The sequence below is a fragment of the Artemia sp. Qi Xiang Cuo genome, chromosome 7 (genome assembly GCF_049724085.1).
Source record: "Artemia sp. Qi Xiang Cuo chromosome 7, ASM4972408v1, whole genome shotgun sequence".
In the NCBI taxonomy this organism is placed as follows: domain Eukaryota; kingdom Metazoa; phylum Arthropoda; class Branchiopoda; order Anostraca; family Artemiidae; genus Artemia; species Artemia sp. Qi Xiang Cuo.
Window position 1 is genome coordinate 51,748,401 of NC_142800.1, and position 25,349 is coordinate 51,773,749.

A 25,349-nucleotide genomic window follows, 5' to 3' on the forward strand; every position below is an offset into this window, starting at 1 on the left:
CACTACATGTATACTCTTAATACTAACCCTACAGTTACTGTAACTAATGAAGCTAAGAGCATTAAGGTGAAACTATTATGGAAGGCTTAGGAGTTTCAATTTGACAAAATAACTGTATGTACGTAGGTTTTCAAAAGGGCATATAAGTAATATTATAGGCAACACCACTCTATAATAACTAGAAATATCCTTGAAAATGATAAAGGAGCTAATTTAATTCAAAATTAAAAGTTTTAATGCCCTTTTTAAGAGTAGAAAGAGATTGGACGGCAAGCAGCCCATCTCTCAAGCGAATTAATTTTCCAAACGCGTTCAGTCAAACTTTTAAGACAGCTATTTTTTTCAGCATAGTAGAACGGTCCAGCAACTATGTCTTTGGAAATATTGGGCATGTTAACCCTCCTCCCCCCCACACTCATGCAATTGACCAATTATGTTTTGAAAAAAATATTGCTTTAAAACGAAATCAAAAGGCACTGTTTCTATGGTTGACAATAAGACACCCCAGTAATATACCGAAAACGACTGGGGATATTAAGTTGAAACTTTCGGAAATTACTTACTTGAAACTTTCGGAATTAGAAGAAATTACTATTTCTTCTCTTACAATTTATATAAATAAAAAAGAGCGGAAGTGTATCCAGGTTGTAGAAGAGCATAGATAGAATCTTTTGGGAATGCTATTAAGTTTTATTTTTCAGGTCAACTTCAGGAGGAATAAAGTTAAATTAAAAAATACTAATTGTGTCAGGATTAAGAATTGTTGAAAAAGTTTCTCCAACATACAAATTCCAACCCAAACTATGGTTTCTTACAGAAAAAAAACTGAAAAGATATAAAACATTTTTTTTTTTCATGAAAAGGACTATGTCAATAAAAGACGAATAGAAATTACTTAAAAAACTTTTTCTTTAAATCAAGTTTTTCAAAGAAAAGTAAAGAGCTCTATTAAGCCAAAAATGATCAGGAATAAAGTCATATAATCTTCCAAGTGTAAAACTAGCACAAATCACTATCAATAAATAAACGAAACTCAAAACGAACAGAAATTACAATAAATAACCGAGTCAAAATTAAAACGAGCAAAAAACAACATGAATAGGGCTAATGACCCCCATGCCTTCTCAAGACCAGAATATAATTTGCGTTTTATTGAAAAATAAGAAAAAAAGACAAATGAACACGGATTGTCAGTTTAATTGACATATACTGATATTTTTTTTTATGAAAGTAACAGAGTGAAAACATTTAAACTTCTTTTTTTTTAAAGCACAAATTACGTTATGGTCTTGAGAAGGCATGGGGGCTATTAGCCATACTCATATTAATTTTTGCTCATTCTAAAATTGTCTTTGAAGTTTCTGCAAGTGATATTCTTAATGAAAAAAACAAAGTTTTTTTTCAGGAATGGCAAAGAAAAGTCATCATCAATTTCATCATTTTATTTTGTGTCTGATCCCTTAGAAAAGCAGCAATTAGGTTGACAATTTTCGGGAGGGCACAATATCTTACAAAGCATAATAATCTGTTCACCGACGAGTTTTTTCCGTCCTGTTACAGATACATTTTTTCAGTCATCGGAGCAATTGTAATTGCTTGACATGGTTGCAATGTTTCAGGTGTGGGAGTGAACAGTCAAACTAAGCTCTAACCTGCGCACATCAACAATGCAAAATACTGCATTGCAGGAAACTGCAAGAAAAATGCAGGAAATGTTATTACTGCCCCTTATAACTAAAGCTGTTGCACCTAAAAATAATTTCAGGAAATTTAACTTTAGACTTTGGAATGCCCGTAGTTTTTCAACGGCAACAAACAATAAGGTACAATTTGGCAGCCTTTTTAACCCTAGTAAGTTCTGTATTATATTTCAATTTCAGCGTGGTGGGTGTTAAAGTCAAACTTCAATGATAAAGTGTGTGACAGTAACACAAGCACTGCTTGTGTTACTGTTTTTTGGCTTAGGAGGTTCATTCAATTTACGCAAATATTTGGAACCCAACAGTTATTATTACATTTTGGTTCATTTCAGTCCTGAAACAACAGCGATGGGCAATCCATGTAAGCCCATTTTCTAAGGAGAAAAACATTGTTTGAATTTTGTGCCTGACTAGCAAAGCAGAAAGTAGAACAACTACTAAAAGTGTAAGACGAATAGGTTCGATCAAAATTGCATTTCCTTGTGCTTTCACTGGTTGATCCAAACTGTCTTGACAGTAGTTTGACCATCAAGTAATGGTACGTATTTACTAAGGACTTAAGTACCAGAACAGAGTCAAAGCTAATATTAAAAAATTGTTTTATCAAAAATAATTTAGAAAACAAATTTAGAATAATTTTGAATAAAAATCCCAGGTTTCTTCTCAGTAGCCTGGTTTTGTTCCAGAAGCACCAGGCACAGAAGGGACATAAGTTGGAATGTAGTTTGGCTCATATTTTGCAGGATAGGTAATATAATGTGGAAGTCCATAATCACCATAAGGATCATGATCTACTGGTTTTGGTGCTTTTCTTCCTTTACTCTCGATTTTCATCAATTTACTCCGGTTAACTGCACTTAATGGCAATGTTTGAGACCGAGTTTTGACTGGGTATGGCATTGGAATTTCTTTTGGCAAGTAAACTCCAATGGACGGTAAAGCGTTCGGTGCTGGCGGATGAACAATCGGGAGATTTATGTACTGTGCAGACAAATCCATGGGGACTTCGTTTGTATGCTGGACAGAGTTATTTTCAGCTTTCTTTGCCTGCATGAGAGGAGCAAGACCTAAAAGAAAGATAAATTAATAATATATCTCTGAATGTGTTAAATATTTGACTCTTTGATTCAAGGACAAACCAATAGGCTCATATGCAGGTAACCCCACCCTCCTCCAAATAACGTTCAAGCATTTATATTTGTAAAGTTATGTATTTACTAGCCCAGCTATTCACAACTCTTTAAATTAAAACACAAAGTTTGCACAGTAATGCTTCGAGATGAAGAGCTAATTAGGTGTATTTGCTTTTCCAAACAGAGCATTCAACATTGTATATATTCAGGGGGGGGGGATAATTTGCTTTTCCAAACAGAGCATTCAACATTGTATATATGCAGGGGGGGGGCTACCTGTACCTACTGCTAAAATTCTCCCTACGGGGAATTCTTCCTGAGGAAAATTCCCCCCGCGTATTAATAGCGATTGTATCTTTAGATTTAATAGTATTTGAAAAATTCGCCCCGCGGCTAAATCCTGCCTGAAAATTCCCCCCCCCCGTGGAAAATTTTGACCTTAAAAATTCCGACCCCTCCCCTGCAGGAAAGTCCACCCATTAAAAATTTCCACCCGAAAATTCCCCTTCATTGGGGAATCGAATCATAAATCGAAAAACACGATGATGCACTGAATCAATAAAAACGAACATCGTTTTTTTAACGTCATGCTTTCTACAGTTAAATAAAAAGAAACAAGTTTTTTCAGCTGAAAGTAAGGAGCAACATTAAAACTTAAAAGGAACAAAAATTACTACGTATATGAGGGGAGTCTCTCCTCCTCAATACCTCGCTCTTTACGCTAAAGCTCAAATTTTGTCCCAATTCCTTAAGAGTGATACCTGAATCACAGAGGCGGTTTAATTAGAATTAAAAGCGCTTTTAAAATTACTAAAAACAACCTTGGCGTAAAGAGTGAGGTATTGGTCGAAAAAACTTGTTTTTTTTTAATTTAATTTCTGATCGTTTTTTTAAATAATGCTGGGAAATCTGGCTTCCCCCAAATCCGGCCTCCCTCCGTGAAAAATGGCCTTCCCCGATAAAATTTCCTCCCACGTAACCCCCCACCCTTTACCAGAAAAATCCCCACTGAAAACGTCTGTATACTTCCTAATAACCAATACTACATATAAACAATGGGCAAAGTTCTTAACTTGCAGCCCTTCCCTGGGGACTTGGAGGAGGGGGGGGGGTTAACTCATCCTCAAACACACAGTTGCTATATTTTTCGACTATGCTGAAAAAATGGCTATCTCAAAATTTTGATCGGATGACTCTAGGGAAAAAATGAGGGTGGGAGGGGGGCTAGTTGCCCTCCAATATTTTTGGTCACTTAAAAAGGACACTAGAACTTTTGATTTCCGATTAAATGAGCCCTCCCCCGATCGTCTACGATTACTGGTTTGATACGATCACCCCTTGGGGAAAAAAAAAAAAGCAAATAAACACGCATCCGTGATCTTTCTTTTGGCCAAAAATGCAAAATTTCACATTTTTGTACATAGGAGTTTGAAACCTCTACAGTAGGGTTCTCTGGTATACTGAATCTGACCATGTGATTTTCATTAAGATCACTTGACTTTTTGGGGGGTGTTTCCCCCCCCCCCCCTATTTCAAAAATTGGGCAAATTTTCACAGGCTCGTAACTTTTAATGGGTACCATAAAAACTTGATGAATTAAACATATTTTGAATAAGCATCAAAATTTGATTATTTTGATGTATCTATTACTAACAAGACTCTATGTCTTAGAGTTTCAGTTCCTGTTGAGCCGCATCGCTCCTTACTTACAATCCGTTACCACGAACTGTTTGATAAAGTTAATTCCAGGCTGATAAAGTTGATCTTTGCCCTAAATTTAAATAAATTACGTAATTAATTTATTTTACTTACAGATGCAAAGAGTCATAAAAAGATATACAAATTTATTAATCAGATTTAAGCCGATAAATCAAATTTATTTTAATGTGGAGAATCCCCCCCCCGGAATTCCCACCGCAAGGTCATGGATTTAGCTGATAGAAGAGCTTCAGGGAAGGTCCTATCTTTGTATGATATTCCAGATATTCCAGATACATTCAAGTGATTAGTAATATGTACGAGAAGAACATAGCTGCCGCGAAGATAGGAAAACAGGTTAGTAGCTGGTTTAGTATTCAATCAGGAGTTAAGCAGGGTTGCATCCTATCCTCATTTATATGGATTATTGTGATGGATTTTGTCCATTAAAGAAAAACAAAAAGGGCAATTGGAAAACAAAGGATCAATTGGGGAAGTAAAACTCCCTTAGACTTATATTATGCTAATGACTTAAGCATCCTAGATAAAAATGTTAGCAAAATGAATGAATTTTTAGATGTTTTACGAGTTCAGTGTTTTCAAGAAAAGGTTTAAAATTAATGTGAAGAAGATTAAGTCACTAACACTAGGAGTAAGTGAAAGTGAAGAGGTGATGTTGGGTAATATGAAGATCGATTAAGAGGACAGCTTCACTTCCCTTGGTAGCATTATTAGTAAAGATGGGATATATAGTGTATATATATATATATATATATATATATATATATATATATATATATATATATATATATATATATATATATATATATATATATATATATATATATATATATATATATATATATATATATATATATATATATATATATATATATATATATATATATATATATATATATATATATATATATATATATATATATATATATATATGTATATATATACTATATATTAAACAATGCCTCGAGAGTAATCATCATGCCTTAAAAATGTATCCGTACAAATATTAAGTAGAAGAGGGTGGGAGAAGGGCTGATATATCAAAAATTGGTCATAAGGTCATCATTTTCACGATTTTTAGGTTGAGTTCTTTGAAGAAATCTTTTATAGGGATAATCCCATGGACAGTAGCAATGGACAATACCCTGGGAAACAAAAAATCATTAAATACTGAATACAAAGAGAAGCATGAGATGTACCATCACTTGAGTCTCGGCAAGAAAGCTCATGATTCATTTATCGTGATTTTGAATATGCAAAATCATTAAGTTTGAGGTTACCATTAAATTTACGAGGCTTAAAAACTTTGAGTATTTCTGAGAAGGGAGCAAACCACCCTCAAAAGGGCAAGCGATTGTAACAAAAACTACAATGTCAAATTCAGCAAATCAGAAACCCTTATTGCTGAGCTTTTGCACCTATCTACAAAAATTCAGAATTTTGCATTTATTTTACATAATCATTTAAATAAGTTAGCTCATTTTAGACTTAGTAAAATTATGTACAGGTGTAGCCTATATAATTGTCCATCAACCATGATAAAGGGGGTTCAATTGGTCTTTGTAGGGACATGGGAGTGTACTTGAGCCTCAAAAATCCATTTTATGCCTCAAATTCCTAACTCTCCTTGATTCTGTCTCCCTCCTTAGTTAATACTTGAAAGGGTGCATTTTTTCACGTATGATTATCAGTCTCAAAGCATTCTTAAACGAATATTCAACTTGAACGTAAAAAACGAATGTTGAAGGAGGCAGTAGAAATCTCCTTCGCATTTAGGAGAGCCTTTGAGGCCCAGTTTTAGAATTTGAACCTATTTTAGTCTGAAATCATTGACCACGAAATGATAAGCTGTAATTTATCGTTTTCTTGTCAAGAAGAAAAGCATGTATATACTATTAGACATGTTGAATCTAGTAATATATTGAATCCATTCAAAAGACGCTCCCAGGTAAAAATATTTATAGGCTACTCAAGAAAAGTCTTAAAAATATGATAATATTTATTTGAAAAACCTTTTACATTGCAAATTTGAAGTTCAATCTCCACAATTTTTGTTACTGAAATCAGTTGCTTTTTTCTTACCTGGACTAAATTTGCAACGTAACGACATCTAGGTGCACCAAGTTCTATGAACACTGTGGCTATTAAACATTCATTTCAAGGGCGCACACTGAAATATGTCCTGGCAAGGAAATAATTGAAAGAGGGGAAGTTACAACAACAAAACAACAAGAACAAAAACAAGCCAATGAATATAAAAAATAATCTAGGATATCTGGAACATAGCAAACTTGCACAACTAAGCCAAGCATATATATTAAACTTAATATAAAAGAAGTGCTATGAAAAGATCACACAGTGTGTCTGTTGGTTCAAAGTTGAAGGCTCTTGCTAGTCATCAGGTAATCTTTGGTTCAACTCCCATACCAGCAGCGAGTTTTTCGAGCAATTTTATTTTATTTAGTAAATTAAAATCACGGGATTTGTAGCTTTATATAGGCTACACTCTTGATTCAGCGATGCTTGCCGAATGTGCAGCGCTGGTGGCCAATTTGTACATTATTTATATATTTATTTTCTGTAAAATAAAATCCTGTGTTTAATCGTAAGAAAGATTACAGAGAGTTGAATCGCATGAAACGATACAGTTTAAAATAAGAATGACATGAAAAAATTGTCAGGCGTGTCTGTTCGTCCAGGGTTTGACGGTCTGGCTTCTGACCAGTGAATCTTGAGTTTAACTCAGATGTCAGCGTTTAGTTTTTATGTAATCTTTTATATTTAGAAATTAAAGTCATGGGCTTTGTTTGTGGCTTTATATATACTCTGGGCTCATTTATGCTTGTAGAATATGCATATCTGATGGTCAGCTTGTGGATTAGCTATATATTCATTTCATCACCATGTAAAAATATTCAGGCTTTAGCTGTAAGAAAAAAGACAGAAAGTCAACGTGAGAGGCCCTTTAGATAAAACAGAGGCGGGATTTAAATCTCCTACCCTTAGAAACAGATACAAGTGAAAAACGTGACATGGTCGACTGCTTCTCCCCTTGATAAAAAATATTGGCAACCAGAAGTTTGACAACAATTGCAACCACGACCCCTTTTTGTGCTTTTTATTCGAAGATTAATGTGTCAAAACCATAAATTGAAGTATAGAAAAATAAACAGTTTCTGTTTATTTAACCAATTTCTTGCAATTTACAAAAAAAAACTGAGCAATTTTAGGAAGTATTTTAATGCTGAATTACTCTTTGTGCATAAGACTGCACGAAGACATACCACCAACTGACATCAGCATTTATAGCTGTCAATATACTTTTCATCATAAGAAAATTAAAATGGGCTACCAGTAAGTTGTCTGTTAACATTTATATGAAAATTAAAAAAAAAACTTTCCTAAAATCAATCGCTTATAATAAATTTAGAGACAATATTAATCTAAACATCTGGGGATACAAATACATTTTAAAATTCTAACTAAAAACGACCAGAAATTACAATTAAAGGATAAAGGAAATTAAAAACCAACAGAAATTAAATAAACAATCATAGCAAAAAACGTACAGCAAGTACATAAAGAAAAAATAACGAGCAAAAGTGGGGTTTTTGTACGCCAAATGACGATACTGAAAAAACAAAGCGAATATTTCGAGAGGACAAACGCCTCTCTTCTTCAGCACGAAACGAAACAATGTATCAATAAAAGCCAAAAAATTAAAAGAATTAAAACCAACTACCTAACAACCATAAAAGCGAGTTATTCGCCAATATCCGAGATTTGCACAAAATCCAAAAAAACATGAACTGCCATCGACGGATACTAGCGAGCAACTGAAAAATGAAAGGAATCAATTCATTCACTCGAAAAAACAAAACGAACCAGCAATTAAATAAGTTGGAAAACTATGTCGTTTGATTTAAATCCGAAATCAAACGACATAGTTTTCCAACTTATTTAATTGCTGGTTCGTTTTGTTCTTTCGAGTGAATTAATTGCTTCCTTTCATTTTTCAGTTTCTCGCTAGTATACGTCGATGGCCGTTCATGTTTTTTTGGATTTTGTGCAAATCTCGGATATTGGCGAATAACTCGCTTTTATGGTTGTTAGGTAGTTGGTTTTAATTCTTTTAATTTTTGGCTTTTATTGATACATCGTTTCGTTTTGCGCTGAAGAAGAGAGTCCTCTCGAAATATTCGCTTTGTTTTTTCAGCATCGTCATTTGGCCTAAAAAAAACCCATTTTTGCTCGTTATTTTTTCTTTATGTGATGTCAGGCCAATGTGGTTTAAGAAATTATCTTTATACAACAAGTAATAATATCAATGAATAAATAGATCTTAAAGCGAGTAATGCTTAGATTGAATATAAAAATCAAGCTTAAAACGAAAACAAATATTTTGCTATTAAAGTATAAATGAAACTTAAAACGAACAGAAATTAAATAAACAATCAATGCGAACAAACATACAATATATATTAATGTAAATGAATAAATAAATCTTAAAACGAGTGAAACTTAAAAAGAATATGCAAATCAAGTGTGAATCGAATAAAAATAACTACAAACAAGAGTTTGGGTATCGCCTCACTGCAGAAGCCTAAAACCTACTGCGTCATTGGCGCTTTACTGAAAACAATTCTTTGAAATGTTTTCACTTTTGTAACTTTAAGAAATCAAAATTAATTAAGATTTTAGGGAATAAATATCAGCATATGTATATTAAATTGACAATGCACATTTTTTTTCAGTAAACTCATTTGAATTTTTTTTCAGAAAATTACAAATTATATTCTGGCTTTTAGAAAGCACAGGGGTTTTGAACCCTACTCACATTAATTTATGCTCGTTTTGAGTTTGACTCTAATATTTATTTTAATTCTTGTTCGTTTTGGGTTTCATTTATTGATTGATACTGATTTGGGGTAATTGTATGCTTGGTAGATTATATGATAGTCCGGACGCCAGGTGTTGAAAATGTGAATCATACCACGACGGAATGGGGCTGCTAAGAGAATTAGCCTACCCTCCACCCCCTAAATTGACCACGTGGATTCAAAAATACCAATGGCACTTGCTTGCGAGTGGTGGAACCCTCCGAAACTTGACATTTTATTATATTTTGGTGTTTCATGCAAGAAAATGCATGTTCCACAAAGTTTGAGGTGCAGTTTTCCGCTCAAATAGAAATGCCTAGAAGCCATAGAATATTTTCATAACAAACTAACACGATTAGTTACAAAAAATGGCAGATTTAAAAAAAATGGCAAAACTATATGAGTCTTGAACAGTCTTGGAAAGTATAAACAAAATCAAACTGAATATTAGATATATAATGATATTAATTGTTGACAGACCCATCAGTTCAAGATTTTTTTTCACTGTAATTTTTATTTTCATTTTCAATGCTGTAAGAACTGGAAAATAATAAATTTGTAATATACGAGTAATTCGTTTTCAGTGAAGCACCAATGACGCAGAAGGCTTTAGGTTTTTACAGTTAAAGAAGGGGGCAGTATCCAAATTTTGTTTGTAGTGAAACTATATTTGTCTTGACCAATCTAGAAAAGAACTAATAAATTAAATTGAATATTTGATGCATGATGATATTAATTGCTAAAAGCTCATCAGTTCAAAATTTTACTGTAATTTTAATATTTATTTTCAATATTAAGTACAAAAAAAAAACATTTGTAATATAATTCGTTTTCAGTAAAGCGCCATGACGCAGTAGGTTTTAGGCTTCTGCAGTGAGGCGATACCCAACCTCTTGTTTGTAGTTATTTTTATTCGATTCAAACTTGATTTGCATATTCTTTTTAAGTTTCACTCGTTTTAAGATTTATTCATTCATTTACATTAATATATATTGTATGTTTGTTCGCATTGATTGTTTATTTAATTTCTGTTCGTTTTAAGTTTCATTTATACTTTAATAGCAAAATATATTGTTTTCGTTATAAGCTTGATTTTCATATTCAGTCTAAGCATTATTTGCTTTAAGATCTATTTATTCATTTATATTATTACTTGTTGTATGTTTTTTGCTATGATTGTTTATTTAATTTCTGTTCGTTTTGGGTATCATTTATTCTTTAATAGTAATTTCTGGTCGTTTTGAGTTGACATTTTAACAGATATTTGTATCTCCTGATCTTAAGTTAAAAATGGTCTTTACTTTTCTTTGAAAAACTCATATTTCAGAAAGTTTTCTTTTAATTAATTTTTGTTCGTCTTTGAATGCAAAATTTTTCAAGTTTTTATGGCAAGGGGGGGGGGGGTATTTACGGTCCGATTATTCTTGACTTTAAAAAAACAGATCTAGAACTTTCAATTTAAATCGAGTGAGGTTTTTTTCAAAGTCTATACGATTAACTCTTTGATGAAAACCTTATATATGAACAATAGATAGCTTGCATAACTTGTGGACAGCGATTGACAACAATGAATGGATTGAAGAAATAGCTCCAATAAGGGGGTTTAGACCATTTCACTTGCTGACACAAAGGGATCACGACTGTTTGGAATTGACCTTAATAGGATTTTGTGTGCCAAAGCAATTTTGCATTTATCACAGAGTATGTATTTTAACCTTATAATTGGATAATTATAATAGATTTCCTATGCGTTCTTCCCATAAAAAACACCTTCCCATCAGTTATAAATCCCATTTAATAAGTTACTCCCTAGGGCACAACTTAAAACGCCTACCCCCGGGCACTGGTGGGCTGTGTCGAAACCGGAGGTTTTTGCTATCAGAACTTTGAAAAATTTTAACAAAATGTCTATCTCAACATTTTTATCTGATGCATTTAGGGCTTGGAGGAGGGGGGGGGGCTAGTTACCCTCCAATCTCTTTTGACTCTTAAAAAGTGAACAAGAACTTTCAATTTCAGTCAAATGAGCCCTCTCTAAAGTTTATACGAGCATCCCTTCCATAAGAAATAGTGAGAAGGATTCGGAGGATCCTTAAATTACAACTCGTGCCCTGAGGGTTCTGGAGGAGTTCTCATCCTCAAATACCTAAGTTTCAGAAATTAAAACTAGGTTTAATTAAATGGCCGTCTTAAACTTTGTAGGGGATGTGTGTGGGAGAAAGTGGGCGACAGAGGGAGGTTAGTTGCCATCAAGTCACTTTAAACTATTAAATAGGGCACTAGCCCTTTGAATTTCCAATCGAATGAGTATTTTTTGAAGTTTCTACGACAATGGCTTCTATAAAAACCTTATATGTCCCCAGGGTATAACTTAAAACCCTTGCCTTGAGGGTTGTGGGGGAGTGTCCTCTTTCCTGGATCCGCCACTGCCTTACACTCTCTGTTTCTTTTCTTGTTAGGGAGGAGAGCAGATGCCTAATAGGTGTGTGTTAATACCAAAACAATTAACTCTCATTTGACCTTCATGTATAAACAGAATTAGTTCAAAGGAAGGGGTGGGGGAAAAGAGCGTGTGGGGGGGTTATTTGCCCTTCGATCAATTTTGATTCTTAAGAGCTGTACTAGAACTTCCAATTTCCAATCAAATGAGCCCTCTCTGAAGTTTATACGAGAATCCCTTCCTGCCCCCGGGCCCTGGGGGGTTTTGTCGACGCCAGAGTTTTGTTACTTATCCTTTCAACTGTTTTTAAAAAAATGGTATTTTTAATCTTGCAGATAAAGCTGCTCTGGGGAGAAAGTAATAAAAAATATTGAAGCTATATAAGATTTATTCATTTATTTATGTTTGCATCGGTTATTTTTACGCTTGCAAGATAGTTAATTTTAATTTCTGTTCGTTCGGGGCTTTTTTTATTCTTTAACAGTAATTTCTGGTCTTTTTGAGTTTTAACTATAAAAGGAATTAATTTCTGCTGGTCCTGAGTTCAATATGGCTCTTTACTCTTCTTAAAAAACTTATTTTAATGTAAGGTTTTTTTTTAAATTAATAATAATAAAACATTGAAGCCTTATGGCCTTTGCTATAGACAGCTTAATTTACATGCCTCTGAAAAATAAAACCTTATTTTTTCACGCAACAATGAATGGATCTTGCTAGGTTATTCCATTTGTTGATGCAGAAAGAATAGCATCGTTTTGATTAGACCATTTTTCGGATTTTTTGTGCACCCAATTTGCGCTGCAAATGGGAGGATATTAGGGGGTCAGGTTTAATGCTAAGGGGTGGACAGGTGGGGCTGGCTGTGCACAACAAAATGAGGAGTTTTTACAAAAGGGCCCAATAAAACATTAAAGTCTTATGGTCTTTATGACCTTTGGTTTTCTATTGTCAAAGACTTAGTAACAGAAAACATTAATAAAAAAAAATAAGTCTAAAATAGCTTTATAAAAGAGGTACCCATTAATAAGCAGTATATAGAGCTATCCTCCCAGTTGTGCAACATTTGGGAGCAGCGGGTGGGGTTTAGTCCAAAAGGGTGGGTAGTCGGGGCTGGAAGTACAAAGCCTTCTAGCTAGTGGTCCTGTTTTCACTGATATTATTTCACCACTAAAAAAAAATAATAAAACATGGAAACCTATCTATTAATATATAAATCTATCATATATTTTCTATCTGAAAATCAACTACGCTGAACAAAATGGTCCAAATAACATCACTTTCGACTATTAAAAAGGGGACTATCCCTTTGAATTTCTAATCGAATGAGCCTTTTTGAAGTTTCTACGACAACGCCTTCTATAAAAACCTTATATGCCCCCAGGGCTTTACTTAAAACCCTTGCCCTGAGGGTTGTGGGGGATTGTCCTCCACAAAAATATATTTTCAATCGGAAAATCAACTATGCGGAACGACAGGGCGAGCTCAAAATTTTGATTGGAGGGGCGTGGGGGAATGATTCGCGGGGGGGGGGGCTAGTTGCCCTCCAATCACTTTCGACTATTATAAAGGGCACTATTCCTTTAAATTTCCAATCGAATGAGCCTTTTTTGAAGTTTCTACGACAACGCCTTCTATAAAAACCTTATATGCCCCCAGGGCGTAACTTAAACCCCTTGCCGTGAGGGTTGTGGGGAAATGTCTTCCTCAAAAACATATTTTCTACCTGAAAATCAACCACGCTGAACAAAATGGCTATCTCAAAATTTTGATCTGATGTGTATGCGGGAATGATGGGCGTGGGGGGGGCTAGTTGCCCTCCAATCACTTTCGACTATTAAAAAGGGCACTATCCCTATGAATTTCCAATCGAATGAGCCTTTTTTGAAGTTTCTATGACAAAGCCTTCTATAATAACCTTATATACCCCCAGGGCATAACTTAAAACCCTTGCCCTGAGGGTTGTGGGGGATTGTCCTCCTCAAAAACATATTTTCTATCTGTAAATCAACTACGCTGAACAAAATTGCTATCTCAAAATTTTGATTGGATGTGTTTGGGGGAATGATGGGCGTGGGGGGAGGGGCTAGTTCCCCTCCAATCACTTTCGACTATTAAAAAGGGCACTATCCCTTTGAGTTTCACATCAAATGAGCCTTTTTGAAGTTTCTACGACAAGGCCTTCTATAAAAACCGTACATGCCCCCAGGGCATAACTTAAAATCCTTGCTCTGAGGGTTGTGGGGGAGTGTCCTCCTCAAAAACGTATTTTCTCTCTGGAAATCAACTACGCTGAACAAAATGGCTTTCTTAAAATTTTTATTGGATGTGTTTTGATTATTGATGGGGGTGGGGGGGGGGGCAAGTTGCCCTCCAATCACTTTCGACTATTAAAAAGTGCAATAGCCCTTTAATTTCCAATTGAATGAGTCTGTTTTGAAGTTTCTACGACAACGCCTTCTATAAAAACCTTATATGCCCCCAGGGCATAACTTAAAACCCTTTCCCTGAGGGTTGTGGGGGAGTGTCCTCCACAAAAATATATTTTCTATCTGGAAATCAACTACGCTGAACAAAATGGTTATCTCAAAATTTTGATTGGATGTGTTTGGGGGGATAATGGGTGTGGAGGGGGGGGGGGCTAGTTGCCCTCCAATCACTTTCGACTAATAAAAAGGGCACTAGCTTTTTGAATTTCCAATTGAATGAGCCTTTTTTAAGTTTCTACAACAACTTCTTCTATAAAAACCTTATATGCCACCAGGGTATAACTTAAAACCCTTGCCCTGAGGGTTGTGGGGGAGGGTCCTCCTCAAAAATATATTTTCTATCTGGAAATCAACTAAGCTGAACAAAATGGTTATCTCAAAATTTTAATTGGATGTGTTTGGGGAAATAAGGGGCGTGGGGGGGGGCTAGTTGCACTCCAATCACTTTCGACTATTAAAAAGGGGGCTCTTTAATTTCCAATCGAATGAGCCTGTTTTGAAGTTTCTACGACAACGCCTTCTATAAAAACCTTATATGACCCCATGGAATAACTTAAAACCCTTGCCCTGAGGGTTGTGGGGGAGTTTCCTCCTCAAAAATATATTTTCTATGTGGAAATCAACTACTCTGAACAAAATGGCTATCTCAAAATTTTGATTGGATGTGTTTGGGGGAATAATGGGCGTGGGGGGGGGGGGGGGCTAGTTCCCCTTCAATCACTTTCGACTATTAAAAAGGGCACTAGCTCTTTGAATTTCCAATCAAATAAGCCTTTTTTGAAATTTCTAGGACAACACCTTCTATAAAAAACCTTATATGCCCCCAGGGTATAACTTACAACCCTTGCCCTGAGGGTTGTTGGGGAGTTTCCTCCTCAAAAACATAATTTCTATCTGGAAATCAACTACGCTGAACAAAATGCCTATCTCAAAATTTTTATTGGATGTGTTTGGGGAAATGATGGGCATGAGGGGGGGGGGGCTAGTTACACTCCAATCACTTTCGACTATTAAAAAGGGCACTAGCCCTTTAATTTCCAATCGATTCAGCCTGTTTTGAAGTTTCTACGACAACACCTTCTATACAAACCTTATGTGCCCCAGGGCGTAACTTAAAACCTTTGCCCAGGGGGTTGCGGGGGAGTGTCCTCCTCAAAAATATATTTTCTATCTGGAAATTAACTACGCTGAACAAAATGGCTATCTCAAAATTTTGATTGGATGTGTTTGGAGGAATGATGGCCGTGGGGATGGGGGCTAGTTGCCCTCCAATCATTTTCGACTATTAAAAAGGGCACTAGAACTCTCGATTTCCAATCAAATGAGCCCCCTTTGAAGTTTCTACGACGACCCCTTCCATATGAAGTGCCTCTGGAAATAAAAATAAATAATAATAAACATTGGAGCCGTATGGCCTTTATTATAGGCAACGATACAGCATTGCCTCTGAAAGAAACATCCAAGGTAAAAACTCAGCTTATTTACTCAGGTTAAAAGTCAAGATTTTTTCGACTTATCTGAAAATTTACTTTAAAAAGACAAGTTTTCAACTGAATGTAAGGAGAAAACATCAAAACTTAAAACGGAGAGAAATTATCACGTATCTGTTGGGGGCTGCCCCCCTCAATACTTTGCTCTTTACGCTAACGTTCTTTTTGGAACTTATAAAAAAGCCTATTATTCTAATTAAACGGCCCTTGTGTTTCAGTTCGCTCTTGAAGAATTTGGATAAAAAGCCAAACTTTAGCGTAAAGAGCAAGGTATTGAGGAAGGGACAACCTCCTTATATACTTAATAATTTCTGTTCATTTTGAATTTTGATGTTACTCCTTACTTTCAGTTGAAAAAAAACTTGTTTTTTTCAATTCAATTTCTGATTCTCTTTAAATAATGCCGGGAAATCCTGTTCCCCCACCGTGGAAAATTCCTTCCTCTCACGGAAAATACCTCCATGGAAAGTTTTCCCCTTTTAAAATGCCCCCTTCCTTCCAGGAAAATCCCCCCAGAGAATTCCATTCTAGTTGAAAATTACGCCCAAATTCTTTTTTTGCGGACGATTCCGGGTGAAAAATTTTTCTTATCGCACTTTTATTTGAAAAAGACTAATTTCTGATTGTTTTTGAAATCGTACCGGAAATCCCCTCCTCCGTGGAAAAGTTTTCCCAGAAATACCCCCCTACCCCCTACTAAAAAGCTGCTCTCGCAGAAAATTCTCTCTAGAGAATTATCCCGTGGAAAACACCCCCTTGCAGAATATCTCCAGGGTAAAATCCCCCCCCCCCTACGGAAAGATACTCTAGACAGTTCTAAGCCGTTAAAAATTTCTTCCGGACAATTCCCCTTAACATTTCCAAATGTAAAATTGTGTCGGTAAAGAGAAAGTAAGGCATATAAACAGAATTTCATATAGGAATTCTGACAAATTCCTTCAGTGTAAAATTTCCCCTGGAAAGGTTAAGCCCAAAAACTTCTCTCCCCACGTAAATATTTTCGGTCGAAAATCCCCCAGCAAAAAATTCACCCCCTCCCCCCCCCCTCCGAAAAGTGTCTGTGTATATTTCCCAATATCGAACACTATACGTAAACAATAGGCAAATTTCATGACTCACGGACCTTTCTCCTGGGGCTTTGGGGCGTTAAGTTATCCCCAAAGTCATAGTTACTGGTCTTTTCAACTGTGCTGAACAAAACGGCCGTCTCCAAATTTGATTGGACTACTTTACTGAAAAAAGAGAGTGGGAGGGGAGCTAGTGGCCCTCCAATCTTTTTGGTCACTTAAAAAGAGTGCTAGAATTTCGAATTTCTGTTCGAATGAGCCCTTTCACAATATTTTAGGGCTACTGGTTTAATGTGATCACCTCTGGGGAAGAAAACAAAACGAACCAATAAACACATCTGTGATATTTCTTCTGGCAAAAAAAAAAAATCCATATTTTTGCAGATGGGAGCTTGAAACTTCTACAATGGAGTTCTCGGATACACTGAGTCCGATGGTGTGATTTTCATTAAGACTATTGAATTTTAGGGGGTGTTTTCCCCTTTTTCGAAAATCAGTAAAATTTTCTAAGGCACGTAGCATTTAATGGGTAACACTAAACTGATGATTCTTATATATTTGGAACCAGCATAAGAAGCAAATTCTTTGGGTATATCTATTGATATCAAAATTCCGTTTTTGGAGTTTCGTTGTTACTGGTTAACAAAGCGGTGAACACGCGATATATTATATAGGGAAGATGCTTAAGAAACTAGTCAAACGGTTGTTTTTCAACAGAAAATTTGATTGCAAACCATGGTTTGTCACTGCGTTCACAATATTTAAACTTTTTTTTTGTGGTTTAGGGAGGAAAAGGTACCTAGGTTAGGTTAGGTTACGTAATGCTATGCTTTACCCCCAGCCCCCTAATGTGCAAATATATAGCCGAAACTTGTTTCTAAACTGTTATATTTCCATTCTATTTTGTTTTATCTCATTAGCATTAACAAAACTTCACTTATCGCGTATTTACCGCTTTCTTAACCAGTGCCGTTTTATCTACTATTGAGCTACGTCGCTCTTTACTTGCAGTTCGTTCCCACGAACTGTTTGATTACGTCAATATTGCATGGGTGTGACCTAAAGGTTGCACATTACCAAAGTATACCAAGTACATCAGTTCGAATGATTAAGCATATTATTTGTTTCTATTAATTAAAAAAACTTTTTCGAAAAAATAAGTTTTTCAAAGAAAAGTAAAGAACTCCGTTAAACCAAAAATGAGCAAAAATAAAATAAAATAATCTACCAAGCGTGGAACTAGGTAGATTATTTGCCTAGTCAGCAAGACAGCATGCCTTCCCAAGGCCAGAACATAATTTGCACTTTACTGAAAAAAATACAAATGTTTTGTTTTTATAACTTTAATAAATAATTTCTGAGACCACACTTGCTAATCATGATAAAACGAAACAATAGTAAAAAAAAAAAAAGAAGAGAAAAACGAGGATTATAAAAGCCAGTGAAACATATGGACTAAAATGCAAATATTTCGGTCAAGACCTCCGCTTGACCGTCCTCAGTGCAGGATAATAACATCAAAAATTACTAATAAAACTCCATGGATGCTATAAAAAAAATTTCAAACCTTGAAACGAAGCGCAACTAAAATTTGAAGACCCTCTCCATGTAACGGTGAAAGGGTAAGTGAATGAAAAAATACATTACTGAATGGGAATTCAATTTTTTAATTTATACAGAGCATTTTTAAAAGCTAAACGCTTTCCAGGTAAAACATCATCATAAAACGAAACAATAGTAAAAAAAAAAGAAGAGAAAAACGAGGATTATACAAGCCAGTGAAACATATGAACTAAAATGCAAATATTTCGGTCAAGACCTCCGCTTGACCGTCCTCAGTGCAGTATAATAAAATCAAAAATTACTAATAAAACTCCATGGATACTATAAAAAAATTTTCAAACCTTGAAACGAAGCGCAACTAAAATTTGAAGACCCTCTCCATGTAACGGTGAAAGGGTAACTGAATGAAAAAATACAGTACTGAATGGGAATTCAATTTTTTAATTTATACAGAGCATTTTTAAAAGCTAAACGCTTTCCAGGTAAAACATCATCAATAAAAGCGATTGAACCACATTTTTCGTATAGCCTATTGTTTGAAATAGGGTCAGTCAGCCGGGTACCCATAACGATCCGTAGGCGATTTCTCTGGAAAACATCTAGCAAATCTTCATCCACTTTTCGGAGCGCCCATGCTTCAGAGCTATATTTGACCACTGTCATCACTGTAGCTTCCAATACTCTAATCTTGGTTTGCAGACATATCTTCCTATTTTTACAAACTTTCCTATACTGTGAAAAAACACCCTGAGCCTTGGCTATTCTACTTTTAACATCTTCACTGTGGTCAGATTGAAGCTTAAATAAATTTAGAAGATAGAAATATTTATAGTTGTTAAAAAAAAAGGACTTAAAAAAAAAAAGTAGCAGAAAAACAAATACGAATTGCTCAATCGTATTTTGCTCGCTGAAGTCGAGTTTTTCTGTTTTTGAATCGCGTTTTGCTCTTCTTAAAAAATGGCACCAATTGCAATTGTTCGTTTTCTGCTTCTTTTTTAAAACAATATATAAAAAATCCTGCACCAGACCAAAAATTGAAGCAGATCTGAGCTATGTTGTGGTTGACTTATGTGGTGGTTAAAATATGCAATGATTGGGTTTATGGTGGTTAGGCTATTTGGTAATTGAATTTAAGGTAGTTGAGTTAAGTGGTAGTTGGTTTCAGGGTATTTGAGTTGTTTGGTGGTCAAGCAGACGGTGGGTGAGCTGTTTGGTGGTTGAATTTAAGGTAGTTGAGTTAAGCGGTAGTTGAGCTGAGGGGGTTGAGTAGGTTGTCGAGTCATGGTGGTTGGAGTTGAGGGTTGTTGAGTTGTTTGGTGGTCGAGTTATGGTAGTTGGAACTAATGATGGTTTAGTAATGTGAATATCATCAAGATTATACATAAAATGTAGAAAAATTACTCAATTCATAGATTTCTTTGAAACTTCATAGGCTTCTAAGGAACTTTTTCTCTACTCCGTGTTTGATATGGACATGGACTAAAATTGGAAACTGACCCAAACAGTTATTTGCATTTTTGGCCCTTCAGGTGGAGGAGAGGGCCAAAGGATGTTTTCTCTGTGAGTGAGGTTTATTAATTAAAGAGGAAAAAGGTGACATTTTAACCCGTTACTTCTCAATTTTAACGGAGCTCTTCCAAAAAATCTCAGGGAGAATTATACGTCACTATGCTACCCTGCTTGCAAGTACGAATCAAAATTTCAGCCCTAATGGCGTAAGAGATTGTAATACCTGCGAGTCCTGCAAGTCCGGCAAGACCTGCTAATCCTTTCTTCTTATGGAGGTGAGCCTTTACCAGCTGAAGGAAAGATAGAGGAGAGGCTGTAGCACACTGATAGATTGCTATTCCAAGTATCACAAAAAGCTGGAAGTACAGGGTTAAGATGATAAGCAAGTTCTATAGTAACCGATGAGTTACAAGTTAAAATACCAAAAATATTTACCTGATTCAAGAAAACCACATGTGCGGAATGTGTGGTTTGGAATTTAGCCGCCTTTGGTATTGCCCCATTCCCCAACAGCAACAACAATTTTAAGGCATTATTTCCCTGACATAGACAAATAACTTTAATTTCAAAAATTCTTACTACATAATGTAATAAGGTTCAAAACTGAAGAAGAAAAACAATTTATATTTCTCTTTTCTCTTTCACTTAAAACTAGCGCAGTTTAGATTTATCGGAATAGTCTACGTCTGCTTTTCATCACAACCACTTTTCAACTGGGCTATAACAATTTTCAGTTTCACGCCAGCAGTTTAATCATGCTTCGGAGGGGATTCATTCAATTGGAAATTAAAAGGTCTAGCGCCGAAGAATTTTTTAGTTATATGGGAGAGACGAGGAGAGGCTGTAGGCAGGAATTGATATATAACCTCTAGGGCCATATCCAGGACTTGTTTGGGGCGTTATTTTTTAGGGTGGGGGGGAGAGTTACAAGAAACTTCGAAAAACACTTGAAGAATTTGGTTTTATGCATTTTTATTACGTTCTTACAAGTTGGACAAACATTTCCACCCTTCAATGAGCCTGGAGGTAAAATACAGAATTAGTTCTAAGAAGGGCGGGGGGCTTGGAGATAGAAATCCCTCTTGATTTCTATAAATATTTCCGGTCTATGCTATAATTATGAAAGTAAAGCGTAACATTAAACCCCGAAATGAGCTGAATTTATTCCGTATAGGAGAGAGACCGTCCCTTCCTTATCCCCACCTCCACCTCATGTTTGTAGAAATTTCGAAAGATACTCATTCAATCAGAAATTGAGAGTTCTAGTCCTTTTTAATAAGTTGAAAGTGATTGGAGACCAACCAGCCTCTTTCCTAAAACTATTTTTTATATCTTGTCCTTTTGTTTCCCATTAGGACATCATTCTGATCGACATTTTGAGGTACCTATTTTTGTACTTTCTCTTTGGCTGCTCAATTTTGCGCGTGGGGGAATTTTCCGTGGGGATTAATTATCCGGTGGGAATTTTCCACGGGGGGGGGGGCAGGGAGGACTTTTCCGAGGAGGGAATTCGCCAGGAGGATTTTCCGTGGGGGGAATTTCCGGGGGGGGGGAGGGTAAACGCTGGCTCCCAGTTTAACTAAGTTGATTCACTCGATTCTTATGAGATTATTTTTAGTGATATGGAATTGCGTATTAGTTGTTATGAAGAATGGTCGGTGAATCATTGTGTGGGCGGGGTGATGCCTAAAAACCGCATTTCAATGCCCAAATTGTCTGACTTTCTATAATCCTTAAGATAAATATAGAAAGAGGCATAGGGAAGAGGGTAGGAGTTATTCTCTTATTTTCCTTCATTCACACTAATCCTGAATAAGGGTGCTGCGGGGTAATACCTCCCTTTTCATAGCAGAAAAAAGTCTATGACACTTATTTTAAAGCTTCATTTAACTGGTTTGGTTTGCTCCACATTTTATAAAATTGTACGCAGTGATGTGTAAGTGTATCAAATATTATGAATAAGGGGTGGTGGCAAGGCCGTATCCAGGGGGGGGGGGGGGGGGGTACCCGGTTTGAACCCCCCCCCCCCCCCAAATTTTTTACCGACTCGAAAATAAGTCGAAAATTAGTAAAACCTAGGTAAAAATCAGTAAAATTAGTCGAAAACTGAGTCAAAAATTAGTAAAACCCCCCCAAAAAAGTCAAAAACTAGTAAAACCCCCCCTGAACAAAAATCCTGGATACGGCCCTGGGTGGTGGTTTCTTTTTTGGGAAGGGAGGGGCTGATGCCTCAAAATTAAAATTTTAATGGCTAAATATCCAAATTCTCATTGAACTTTCAGATAAGTATAGAATGAATTTTTGGGAAAGGGGGGGGGGTGATAAAAATTTATTTCTAATCTCTCTTGACTCCCGGTAATGTTTTTGTCTGTCTTTATTATAGGTTTTAGGGGATGGGATAACAGGATAATAGTGCCCCTCCTACTGTGATAATTTTGTTCTTTGTATACTAAAATAAAAGATGAACAAGCTAACCTGGGCAGTGGTGGAAAAGGTGAAGCGAGGCATCCTTAGTTTCGCCAGGAAATTTGTTGGGGAGTGGGGGGGGAGGTGGGTGGTGGTGGCAAGCGGTTTGTGGTTTTCTGCAATTTTAAATGCTAATAATTCCCTTTCCTACCTATGTACAATGTTTCAACGTATTTAAACAGATGTATTGAATGCACTGTATTGAAACATCAGAGCCCCCTATTGTAGAAATTGTGATGGCTTTTACAGCGTAGAAGATCAAAAGTGACGCAGAATTTCAATCCATATGAACAATAATACACCTTTCCATATATATATATATATATATATATATATATATATATATATATATATATATATATATATATATATATATATATATATATATATATATATATATATATATATACATAACAACACAAATTTTCTAATAAAGCAAAAATCACAAAACAAATCACACGCAGTTTTTTTTTTTTTTTTTAATAAAATACCTATAAAGTAAAAACAATAGCATTACCATTGTACTCCTTACCTACCGTTCATTACATTGAATGGTTTGATTATCATAGGCAGCGCGCTAGCGCTGCCTAAGTAAAGAACGATGTGGGTACAATGTGTTTTTTTTTCATCCGGGCACCTCGTATCGAAGGAGTTGTCGTAGAAACTTCGAAAAGGGCTCATTCGATTGGAAATTGGAGTGGCTAGTGCCCCTTTTAATAGTCAAATGTGATTGGAGGGCAACTAGCCCCCCACGCCCATCTTTCCCCCAAACACATCCAATCAAAATTTTGAGATAGGCATTTTGTTCAGCATAGATGATTTCCAGATAGAAAATATGTTTTTGAGGAGGACGCTCCCCCACAACCCTCAAGGCAAGGGTTTTAAGTTATGCCCTGGGGGCATATAAGGTTTTTATAGAAGGTGTTGTCATAGAAACTTCGAAAAAGGCTGATTCTATTGGAAATTCAAAGGGCTAGTGCCTTTTTTAATAGTCGAAAGTGATTGGAGGGCAACTAGTCCCCCCACGCCCCGCATTCCCCCAAACACATCGAATCAAAATTTTGAGATAGCCATCTTGTTCAGCGTAGTTGACTTCAAGATAGAAAATATGGTTTTGAGGAGAACATTTTCCCACGACCATCAGGGCAAGGGTTTTAAGTTGTGCCCTGGGGCCATATAAGGTTTCTGTAGAAGGCGTTGTCATAGAAACTTCAAAAAAGGCTCATTCAATTGGAAATTCGAAGGGCTAGTACCCTTTTTAATAGTCGAAAATGATTGGAGGGCAGCTAGCACCCCACCCCCCCCCCCCCACACGCCGATCATTCCCGAAAACACATCCAATCAAAATTTTGAGATAGCCATTTTGTTCGGCCCAGTTAATTTCCAGATGGAAAATATATTTTTGAGAAGGTAACACCCACACAACCTTCAGGCAATGGTTTTATCTCATGGTCTGAGGGCATATATGATTCTTATAGAAGGCATAGTCATAGAAACTTCAGAAAAGGCTCATTTAATTGGACATTCAAATGGCTAGTGCCCTTTTTAATAGTCAACAGTGATTGGAAGGCAACTAGCCTCCCCCACTTCCATCATTTCCCCAAACAAATCCAATCGAAATTTTGAGATAGCCATTTTGTTCAGCGTAGTTGTTTTCCACAGAGAAAATATGTTTTTGAGGAGGATACTCCCCCCCCCCCCCAACCCTCGGGGCAAGGGTTTTAAGTTATGCCCTGAGGGCATATAAGAACGATGTTGGCACAATGTACTATTTATTATTTTTTTCCTTTAGAGCTGGGCACTTCATATGGAAGGGGTCGTCGTAGAAACTCCAAAAGGGCCTCATTCGATTGGAAATTGAGAGTTCTAGTGCCCTTTTTAATAATCGAAAGTGATTGGAGGGCAATTTCCCCCCCCCCACCCATCATTCCCCCAAACACATCCAATCAAAATTTTTAGATCGTCATTTTGTTCAGCGTAGTTGATTTCCAGATAGAAAATATGTTTTTGAGGTGGACACTCCCCCACAACCCTCGGGGCAAGGGTTTTAAGTTATTCCCTGGGGGCATATAAGGGTTTTATTGAAATATTTGTCGTAGAAACTCGACAAAGGGATTATTCGATTTGAAATTCAAAGGGATAGTACCCTTTTCAATAGTCGAAAGTGATTTGAGGGCAACTAACCCTCCTCTCACGCCCACCTTTTCCCCAAACACATCCAATCAAAATTTTTAAATAGCCATTTTATTAACGTAGTTAAAAGTTTTGGAAATTAAGTCTTTAAGGATGACAACCCCTCCCCCCACAACCCTCAGGGCAAGGGTTGTAAGTTATACCCCGGGGCATATAAAGTTTTCATTGAAAGCGATGTGGTAGAAACTTCAAAACAGCTCATTCAATTGGAAATTGAAAGGGCTAGTTGCTTTTTTTAATAGTTGAAAGTGATTGGATAGCGACTAACGCCGCTCTCACGCCCACCATTTTCCAAATGACATCCAATCCAAATGTTGAGATATCAATTTTTTTCAACGAAGTTTAGCGTTCCGGAAATTAGGTATTTTAGGATGATAACCCCCTTAGGGCTGTTGCTACGAGATTTTTAAGTATTGCCCTGGGGGCTTATAAGGTCTTTATAGAAGTTTATTGCATATATCGTAGGCAGTGCGGTTGCGCCGTCTAAGTAAAGAACGGGGACATAGAAGAATAAGACAAGAAACGGGGAATAAGTAAAGAGGAGGACACTCCCCCAAAACACTCGGTGCAAGGGTTTTAAGTTATACACCGGAGGCATTTAAGAACGATGTTGGCACAGTATATTAATTATTTATTTTTTCCTTTAGACCAGGGCACTTCGTATCAAAGGAGTTGTCGAAGAAACTTCGAAAAGCGCTTATTC

The 25,349-nt window shown here is 36.1% G+C and overlaps 1 protein-coding gene across 1 annotated transcript in view; it reads right to left on the minus strand.

Moving 5' to 3' along the window:
• Nucleotides 1-2,282: 2,282 nt before the first annotated feature.
• Nucleotides 2,283-25,349, minus strand: part of LOC148950401 (uncharacterized) — a 52,867-nt gene continuing 29,800 nt past the window's right edge. The window contains exons 2-3 of the mRNA XM_089091587.1: nucleotides 20,211-20,343; nucleotides 2,283-2,767 (exon numbers count right to left, since the gene is read on the minus strand). Of these exons, the coding sequence (XP_088947713.1) occupies nucleotides 2,364-2,767; nucleotides 20,211-20,343 (537 nt within the window). The 3' untranslated portion in view covers nucleotides 2,283-2,363. The remainder of the gene's footprint in view (nucleotides 2,768-20,210; nucleotides 20,344-25,349) is intronic.